The 10435-nt window shown below is 48.3% G+C and overlaps 1 protein-coding gene across 1 annotated transcript; it reads left to right on the top strand.

Annotated features, from left to right (window-relative positions):
* The first annotated feature begins 416 nt into the window (after positions 1-416).
* On the top strand, positions 417-8927 carry znf526 (zinc finger protein 526). The gene is made up of 8 exons (XM_014153513.3): positions 417-642; positions 2950-3543; positions 3716-3882; positions 4029-4124; positions 4223-5001; positions 5171-5294; positions 5470-7014; positions 7144-8927. The coding sequence occupies exons 2-8, from the start codon at positions 3243-3245 to the stop codon at positions 7315-7317; spliced, it is 3186 nt and encodes a 1061-aa protein (XP_014008988.3). The 5' UTR covers positions 417-642; positions 2950-3242; the 3' UTR covers positions 7318-8927.
* Positions 8928-10435: the final 1508 nt, after the last annotated feature.

Below are 10435 nucleotides of genomic sequence, written 5' to 3'. Positions count from 1 at the left end.
AGCCACTCGTCTTCATTCAGACAGCTAAGGAGTTGGAGTAGAGGTGTGTTAGCTTGTGGCAATTCAACAACAAGTTATAGAAGTCATTTTATTGTTGTTTCAGATTGCAGGGTTAGCAAACACTGTACATATTATCATTATTGTGATATTAATATAGCATAACAATGATCCATTATTCAAAGTTTCCATTATTTTAAGTTTAAACAAATAGGATCAGATGAGTGCGGTTTAAAAAAAAGTAAAACAGGTCTAAAGTAGATACAAAAACAAATTGCAAACCACACCGACATGGTGACAGTAAACTTCCACTACCGCAAATATACAGTACGTTTTGTGAAAATGCCCTGTCAACCATGCAAAGACCGCTTGATGACTGACAGGGAATGTATCCAATCACTGCCTTCCAAAGTCACAAGGCCATAGCGAAAGGCAGCAGAGCGTGCCGACAACAGGAGAACGATCCGCGAACAAACGATGTTTTTTGTGCACCGAAATGTTTCTCTGCCAGAAGGTTAACGATTTTAAAGCGTACCGTTCAATCAGTGCATTATTCACTTAAAGACGGAACGGAGAGTGCATTGTTGCTTCTGCGGAGCTTTGTGACTACCTCACGAGGGATTGTCCAACGACAGTAGATGAGAGGTAAGATTCTTTGAACGGGAGGGGAAGGAAGGGCCTGTCGTGTCTACCGGAGACCTGCGGGGAAAAGTGGATAGCGCCGCCTGACGACCGCCTTGAGCCGGGGAGCCACAGTCAGGAGACAGCGGTGCCTCCGAAGAGGTCTCGGATATCCGAGAGAGCGCCGCCAACAGCTCGCCACATGAATGATAACACACAAGAAGCAATGTCGCAAGCTATCATGCTACACATGATCAGTTATGCAGCACTGTGGCTTGTATAAACTAAATGTCATGAATTATATGCCATATGTGAGTAGAAAAAATGCATGTAATAATGCACATCCCGTCACCAGCGTTTGGCGCCTACATGCAGTTAGTTTCTGCTGCTGGTGGCAGCTTCTGATTAGCGTGTAGCTATCAGCTCTATTTTCTAAGACGATTTTATGCAATAGCCATGCAATAGCTACAGGGAAATTCCATGGTAACGGAATTATGCTGAGACTCAGATTTTTCACTTTAAAATGTATGCTAAACAAAAAAACATTTACTCGAACAATAGTGTAGGTGCGAAGTTTGTTAACAGAATTACGGTAAATCTCTTTTGGTTACTGAACTACAGTAAATGAAGTAACAGAATTACTGTAATGGAATTACATCATGGGTCCCTGATCTGTACTACACAGAAGTGCATAATTTATGGTTATGAATGTCATTTTCTTTATTGTGATTTATCCCGAATAGGTACACAAAGGTAGAAATATGCAATATCATCCTTCGCATATATGAGTATCATTCTACACACTGGCTATTATTTGAATGAGCTCCGCCCCCAAACAAGACCAAATTCGATTGTCTATGTTTCACAAGTTTGGACATTACAGTAGAACACAATAGAGTACAGTACATTACTGTACTCTAGTGTGCGCTACTGAACTCTACTGTACTATACTCTACTTTTCTCCACTGTACTGTGCTGTCCAAACTTGTGAAACATAGACATCTATGATTGGTTGAAATTTGGTCCGGTCACCAATCGTGGTCAAATCAAGTCCTTCCCCAAAAATTACGTCTGTGGACGTTGATATTTCAACTATTTTTCAACGTCTGTGGATGTGCGGTGGGTGCGGATGCTGGTTACAGTAACAGTAAATGTAAAGAGAGGGGGCTCATGGGTAGGTGTCAGTAAGAGTCGGGAGAGGTGATAGAGCGAGCGAGAGGTTGTCAACACTCTCGCTTTGACCACCAGACAACAGAAAGAGACAGAAAACAGTTAGGAGCTGAACATAACAGCATGCCAGTGGAAGGGAGCACATTATGCTTTGATTTCCCATTGTCGTCAATTCAATTGCTGTAATTTTTTATTTTACCTTTATTTAACTAGGCAAGTCAGTTAAGAACAAATTCTTATTTTCAATGACGGCCTAGGAACAGTGGGTTAACTGCCTTGTTCAGGGACAGAACGACAGATTTTGACCTTGTCAGCTCAGGGATTCGATCTTGCAACCTTTCGGTTACTAGTCCAATGCTCTAACCCCTAGGCTACCTGCCGCCCCAATTAATTCCGGTACTTTTTTTTCTGTAATTATGTTACCGATTTGGTAAGAGAATTACAAGTTATAATCACTAAATAATTCATAAACCGTTCAAAACACAAACTAATTGGTAGGTCTACCTTCTAGTTCTGTGAACTTTCAGTATCCTCTTGAAGATCTTAAAGATATGTGGTTTTTGGTAACGGAATTACAAGGCAGTGTTTAAGAAGGCAAATCATTTCTCCAAAACTAAATATAGGCTAAGTGTTGATAATAGTTTACCTAAATATTACTTCAACATTATTGTGTTTGGATGTATTTCTATCCCTTTTTTAAGGCTTATCTGGTAGATGTTTTCTAAGACCCCCCAGAAATCCAAGCAATTACTAGAAACATTTATCTATGACTTCATTTCCCCAAAATATAGACTCTTAGCTTTCATTTGACACCCATTTTGATATATATTTTTTGTTATTCATTTTAATTGTATTTATTTAGCCCTTAGTTGACAAAGAACACATTCTCATTTACAGCAACGACCTGGGGAATAGTTACAGGGGAGAAGAGGGGCGATGAGTGAGCCAATTGGAAGCTGGGGATGATTAGGTGGCCATGATTGTGTGAGGGCCACATTGAGATATGCTCCTATCAACATCGCATGTTGGTGTTCATGGCTCCTTTTACATGGAAATGACCTACATCATTGTAAACTAAAATAATGTCTATGGGCCAGTTGGGGTTTGGGAGAGGTGATACCAAGTAGCTGACTGAGACTACTGTATTTTGCTTTTTTGCAGGCTCCCTCGCCGTTGTCCTGACATCACAGAACATCATAGTGAGAGATATGAGGAAAGAGGCTAGCTACTTTACAAATCATTGTTACTGGTTCAAGCCCTAAACTCAAAACACACCGTTTGCTCACTAACAGACTTTAAAGTCTTCAATTCAACCATCAAGGCACACTTGTATCAGGATCGTAACACAGAGCTATAACTCAGACCAGGACAGGAGCCTTTTTATCATTCATTGAATTGTGCTGACTAACACGCACGCACACACACGGCCCTACAAAAACCGCCTTGCAGTAGTCATGGATGACCAGCAGGAGGACCCAGAGGGCATGTACGACGTGCAGCACCAGTACATGTGCAGCGAGTGCCACCAGCTCTTCAACACCCTAGAAGAAGTGCTGATGCACCAGCAGATCCACACAGGGCAGGAGGGAGAAGAGGGGGAGGCTGGGGAGGCCATGGCCATCCAGGGCATCTCAGAGTACGGGGACAGCCAGTACCAGTGCCTGGAGTGTGGTGCCCTCCTCAGGAACCCAGATGAACTGCTACTGCACCAGGAGCTGCACATGAGAGAGGCAGGGTTGGAGACAGAGGACCATGGTGAGAGGGGGAGGATGGAGGGGATGGTGGAGGACAGGAAAGGGTGGATATGTGTCTTTAAGAGGAGGGGGGGTGAAAGGTGGTGGTTTGTTTCAAGGATGAAAGGCAGAGGTTGTTTGAATGTAGAGGGGCTAGATAGTGAGACTCACCTGCTGAACGTTGTGTTCCCCAGAACTGTGTGAGGTGTTGGAGACGGACGAGGCAGGGACAGAGGGCCAGGTGTCGGGGCCTGTCCAGTACCAGTGTCTAGACTGCCTGGCCCTGTTTGACTCTCCAGAGGTGTGGCTGGCCCACAGACAGACCCACAGCAAGAGCAGCACACACAGTGCCACAGAGACTGTGAGTATTAAATACCAACACATTTCATCAGCAAACCCTTTATCAAAGGGCTCACAGGCTGTTGTTCTTTAGCGCAAAAGCAGACAGGCAGAATCAGGGGTTTCCTTTCTTGGCTTAAACTTCCTCCCCCCTCCTCTCTCTCCCAGGAGTATGTGCTGCAGCCCGATGGTACTGTGACACCCTTGGTCGGTGTTCAGAACTTTGTCTTGAGTGAACAACAAGCTGGGGAGATCTTAGCACAGGTATTGTACACACTTCATGTCAAAAAGCTTTTTATAACCAGTAACCAGTTATTCTCACTCAAACATGATCATGTCTGTGCCCCCCCCCCCCCCCTCAGGTCCTGGCCCAACAACAACATCAGTCTGCCCCCCAGCCCTCGACCCCCTCCCGGGCCACCTTCCTACCCCCCGTCTCCCCCCTTCCCGGCTCGGCCACAATGCGTCTCCAGATCTGCAGTGCCCAGGCCCTGGCCGATGGCTCCAGTACCCCCGGCCTACGGCGCGCCAAGCTGCTGCCCCCTCTGCTCACTCCTCTAGGGGTGGGCTCGGTAGGAAAGCTGGGGGTCCCGGAGAACGGCCTCCAGAGACTGGAGGTGGCGCTGTCTGCTGTCCGGGAGGAGCAGCAGGGGGAGGTGGTGATCTTCCACCCCTATGAGTGCTCCGAGTGTGCGCTCCTCTTCCAGACCCCAGAGGACTTCCTGCAACACCAGGGGGAGCACTTCCTGGCCCAGGAGAAGGAGAGCGGCGAGGACGGGGTGATGATGGGATACGAGGAGGACGGAGGGAGGGAGGAGGAGAGAGGGGAGGGGAATGGGGGGAGGGTGGCAGAGGATAGGGGGAAGGGAACGGGGAGACGCGCCTTGGCTAAAAGATCTAGAAACACACCCCTATGCCTGCACTGCAGCCAATGCCAGCGTACCTTCACGTCAGCCAATCGGCTGGCGGCACACAGGCGCGTGCACGAGCATGGCACATACGAGTGCCGGGAGTGTGACAAGGTGTTTAAGAAGGCGATGTCACTGCAGACACACATGCGCTCTCACTCCGGGGAGGCTCGGTATCTGTGTGTGGACTGTGGTCACGGCTTCAACACAGAGATGACCCTCATCATACACAGGTAGGTGCCTGACCAGACATCATGTTCTCATCATGAACCATCACAATCCCCAATGTTTTTCTGCCTATTGCTTTTTCAATGCTGTTGTATTGAAGGCTCTGAGACATATCTTCTCTTTTCATATCCGCCCCTCCCTACCTCTCTCTTCATCCCTCGCTCCGTCCTGTAGGAAGTCTCACACAGCAGAGCCGCTCCACAGGTGTGAGCACTGTGCCAAGACCTTCACCAATATGACCAAGTTCCTGTACCACCGTAGAACACACACCACCAAAGCAGCTACACCTGTCGTCCTGGTAACCACGTTTTCTTTTTAAAAATGGTAATATTGTTCTTATAGTTCCAAGTTCTAACTTGACAAATGTTTTGTGCACATCATCAATGACAAATGTGTGCAAATGTTTTGTTTCTCTAGTTAAATTCAGTCCCATATTGGTCACTTAGCATTTGTTTTGACGATGTCCTGTGCAGGTCCCAGCGGTCCCCAGGAGGATGTCCCTGTCAGCCCTGTCCATCCTTCAGAGAGCCCGGGCCCTGAGGGATGGGGGTGAGGGCAGCCCCATGGAGACGGAGGGGGACGAGGAGAACCTGATGGCCCCCCTTACCGAGGCAGAGATGGAGATAGGCGAGTCGTGGGAGGACACTGCCTCCAGCTCCCTGAGCAGGGCAGAGGGAGGAAAGGAGAACGGGGTGGATGTGGAGGGGACACCAGGGGGCAGTGGAGAGTCCCAACCGGGAGAACAGACTGCTGATCCTGGTTCCTCTACTGACCCTAACCTCGCTGGTCCCCGGGGCGCGTTCCCCTGCCCCTCCTGCCCTCAGGCTTTCCCCTCCCTGCTCCACCTGGTCAAACACCGCCATACGGCCCACGTATCCGAGCGACACTTCAAGTGCTCCGTGTGCACCAAGACCTTCAAGAAGCAGATGCACCTACGCAACCACCTGCGTACGCACACCGGCGAGCGGCCCTTCCAGTGCTCAGACTGCGGAAAGACCTTCTCGTCCCTGGCCAACCTGTCTCGCCACAACCTCACCCACTCTGGCGTGCGCCCCTACCGCTGCGACATCTGCCACCGGACATTCACCCAGTCATCCAACCTCCGGCAGCACCGCCTACTCCATGCCAACCTCCCTCCCTGGCCCTGCCCGGACTGCCCCGCCACCTTCGTACGGCCGGCCAAGCTAGCCGCCCACCGCTACACTGTTCACCCGGGGGCCCTGGCCCCGTTCTCCTGCCCCCACTGCCAGGCTGGCTTCCTGCACAGGAGGAAGAGAGACCGCCACTGTCAGGAGGTCCACCCCACTGAGGCCCAGGCAGACAGAGAGGGAGGGTTAGAGAGCCAGCCCCAAGTGTGCCCTGACGGGGAGCCCCTCTCAGAGCCCTCCACCTCAGAAGACACAGGGACCACCAGCATTATGAGAGGGGGCCTGGACTGCACTGTGTGTGGGAAGAAGCTCAACTCTGCAGCCAACTGGCGTCTGCATCAGCTGAGCCACGGCCTGGTTCCTGGTCGGACCTGTGGTGGTGCAGTGGCCAGGGGTAAATCCCACCAGTGCCTAACCTGCGGTAAGCTGTTTGTCTCCTCCTCAGGCGTGACCTTGCATCAGCGCATCCACACAGGAGAGCGCCCCTTCCCCTGCAACCTGTGTGGCAAGCGCTTCCGGCAGAACACGCACCTGCGAGAGCACTTGCGCACGCACACAGGGGAGCGGCCATTCCGCTGCGAAATATGTGACAAGGGCTTTGTCCAGAGCATGCACCTGGCGGAGCACCGGCGTACGCACACGGGGGAGCGCCCCCACGCCTGTCTGGTGTGTGGCAAGGCCTTCAAGTCCTTCTCCAACCTGCGGAACCACAGGAAGACCCACGCACGCCAGCAGAGGCAGGAGGAGGCGGCCGCAGCACAGGTTGCCATGGAGACCAGTGCCGCCGTGGCGCTAGTGGAGGCATCCCAGGTGGAACTGGCCAATGGGCAGCCTCAGCTGATCCACATACAGACGTCGGCCCTACAGCAGGTGAGGGGGAGGGGCTGGCGGGGTCTGTGTGCGGCCTCTGAGGGTGTGTGAGTCTGTAAAATTGAGAAAATATGTTGTTCAAATGTTTTTCTCTCACATCCTCCATACAATGCTTCCTTTCCTATCCAGACCCAGGGTACTCCCACCATCATGTGTAATGAGTTCGGAGAGACCATCGCCATCATAGAGACCAGTGAGGGAGGAACCCTACCCCTGGCTGAGGCTATAGAGATCTACCACACAGCCCTGGAGAACAGTCTGGGGATGGACACCATCACTGTAGACAGTCTACAGCTCATCTAACAGTCTGGGGATGGACTCCATCACTGTAGACAGTCTACAGCTCATCTAACAGTCTGGGGATGGACTCCATCACTGTAGACAGTCTACAGCTCATCTAACAGTCTGGGGATGGACTCCATCACTGTAGACAGTCTACAGCTCATCTAACAGTCTGGGGATGGACTCCATCACTGTAGACAGTCTACAGCTCATCTAACAGTCTGGGGATGGACTCCATCACTGTAGACAGTCTACAGCTCATCTAACAGTCTGGGGATGGACTCCATCACTGTAGACAGTCTACAGCTCATCTAACAGTCTGGGGATGGACTCCATCACTGTAGACAGTCTACAGCTCATCTAACAGTCTGGGGATGGACTCCATCACTGTAGACAGTCTACAGCTCATCTAACAGTCTGGGGATGGACACCATCACTGTAGACAGTCTACAGCTCATCTAACAGTCTGGGGATGGACTCCATCACTGTAGACAGTCTACAGCTCATCTAACAGTCTGGGGATGGACTCCATCACTGTAGACAGTCTACAGCTCATCTAACAGTCTGGGGATGGACTCCATCACTGTAGACAGTCTACAGCTCATCTAACAGTCTGGGGATGGACTCCATCACTGTAGACAGTCTACAGCTCATCTAACAGTCTGGGGATGGACTCCATCTCTGTAGACAGTCTACAGCTCATCTAACAGTCTGGGGATGGACACCATCACTGTAGACAGTCTACAGCTCATCTAACAGTCTGGGGATGGACTCCATCACTGTAGACAGTCTACAGCTCATCTAACAGTCTGGGGATGGACTCCATCACTGTAGACAGTCTACAGCTCATCTAAAGGCCAGACAGAGACAACACAGAACCATGACAGAACCATCAGATAACCCTCACAGAACCATGACAGAACCATCAGATAACCCTCACAGAACCATGACAGAACCATCAGATAACCCTCACAGAACCATGACAGAACCATCAGATAACCCTCACAGAACCATCACACGACTATCTACTCTGAGGGTCAAACAAACACGACTCAGAACTATCACAGAACTGTCATAGAACCATCAAACAAGCCTCAAAGATGTATCTACAGCTACTGAGAGCCAGTGAGAGGCTCTCATCTATCAGAGAACCATGACAGAACTACCTGTGTGGGCTGTGGGACTGTACTGACTCCTGACTGGCAGAGAGCATGTTTTACTGACTGTTATCCTATTGGGGTGAATGTATAGGGAGCAGTAGAAGATGAAACTGGGATCTAGTGAACTACAGGAGTGTAGGAACACTGGTCTGGTTGTCATTGTTGAGTATAAAAACGATAGTCTACAATTGCAGCAGGCAGGACAACAGTAGGTGTTCATTCACTCCTACAGACCAAACGTGTTACGATCTCCTGTTCAGAAAGACAGGGCAGAGCCGGTCAGTGGTGGTGGAGAGGTAGTTGTGACAGACGTGAATCAAGGGCCATTTCCTGTGTTTGTCATGTTCTTGACTGCCCATGGATGTTCATTCAGTGTTTGTCTGTAATATGTGATTTTTACTTTGAAAACAATGACTATTCCTCCTTTTGCTGTAAACAGATAAATGAATGATTAAATGATATTTGATAATATGCTATGCCTGTTTTGTTATGTGACAGTGTGTGTTACTGTGTCTTGATACTGGACCCCATTCTCCCTCCTTTTGAAGAACAGATCAAGCCCAGGGAAAATTAACATAAGGGCAAGCACACACACTTTTTATATTGTTTTATGTGCAGTATTCTCCTTCTCAATACATGTCCCCATAAGAAATGTATGTCCTTGCATTCTCCCCAATGACTAAACTGTTTTTTAAAATATATATACATACACACACTACTGTTCAAAAGTTTGGGGTCACTTAGAAATGTCCTTGTTTTTGAAAGAAAAGCACATTTTTTTTGTCCATTAAAATAACATCAAATTGATCAGAAATACAGTGTAGACATTTAATGTTGTAAATGACTATTGTAGCTGGAAATGGCAGAATTGTTTTTTTTATGGAATATCTACATTGGTGTACAAAGGCTCACTATCAGCAACCATCCTGTTCCAATGGCACGCTGTGTTAGCTAATCCAAGTTTATCTTCAGTTTCTTGGCAATTTCTCACATGGAATCGCCTTCATTAATCAGAACAAGAATAGACTGACAAGTTTCAGATGAAAGTACTTTGTTTCTAGACATTTTGTGCCTGTAATCAAACCCACAAATGCTGATGCTCCAGATACTCAACTAGTCTAAAGAAGGCCAGTTTTATTGCTTCTTTAATCAGAATGACAGTTTTCAGCTGTGCTAACATAATTGCATTTCTAATGATAAACTTGGATTAGCTAACACAACGTGCCATTGGAACACAGGAGTGATGGTTGCTGATAATGGGCCTCTGTATATATTCCATAAAAAATCAGCCGTTTCCAGCTACGATAGTCATTTACAACATTAATGTCTACACTATTTCTTATCAATTTGATGTTATTTTAATGTACAAAACATTTGCTTTTCTTTCAAAAACAAGGACATTTCTAAGTGATCCCAAAATTTTGAACGGTAGTGGTTATATACTGAACAAAAATATAATTGCAACATGCAACAATTTTACTGAGTTGCAGTTCATATAAAGAAATAAATCCATTAGGCCCTAATCTATGGATTTCACATGACTGGGGAGGGGCGCAGCCATGGGTGAGCCTGGTAGGACATAGGCCCGCCATCCCCAGCTTATCAGAATGCATTTTTCCACACAAAAGGGCTTTATTACAGACAGATACTTTTGTTTCATCAGCTATCCAGGTGGCTGGTCTCAGACGATCCCCCAGGTGAAAAAGCCAGATGTGGAGGTCCTGGGATGGCGTGGTTACACGTGGTCTGTGGTTGTGAGGCCGGTTAGTCGTACTGCCAAATTCTCAAAAACAACGTTGGAGGTGGCTTATGGTAGAGAAATTAACATTACATTCTCAGGCAACAGCTCTGGTGGACATTCGTGCAGTCAGCATGCCAATTGTGCTCTCCCTCAACTTGAGACATCTGTGGCATTGTGTTGTGTGACTCAAGTGCACATTTTAGAGTGGACTTTTGTCCCCAGCACAAGCTGCACCTGT

Source organism: Salmo salar, chromosome 02, assembly GCF_965601325.2.
Source record: "Salmo salar chromosome 02, fSalSal1, whole genome shotgun sequence".
NCBI lineage: Eukaryota > Metazoa > Chordata > Actinopteri > Salmoniformes > Salmonidae > Salmo > Salmo salar.
The sequence above is the reverse complement of the archived record's forward strand: the minus strand, read 5'-3'. Positions and strand labels throughout refer to the sequence as shown.

Bases quoted from the DNA above. Each gene is read 5' to 3' on its own strand.
- znf526 (XM_014153513.3), top strand. From the start codon at position 3,243: ATGGATGACCAGCAGGAGGACCCAGAGGGCATGTACGACGTGCAGCAC. The intron at 4,125-4,222 runs GTATTGTACACA...CCCCCCCCTCAG, and splicing joins CTGGGGAGATCTTAGCACAG to GTCCTGGCCCAACAACAACA. The intron at 5,295-5,469 runs GTAACCACGTTT...TGTCCTGTGCAG, and splicing joins CAGCTACACCTGTCGTCCTG to GTCCCAGCGGTCCCCAGGAG.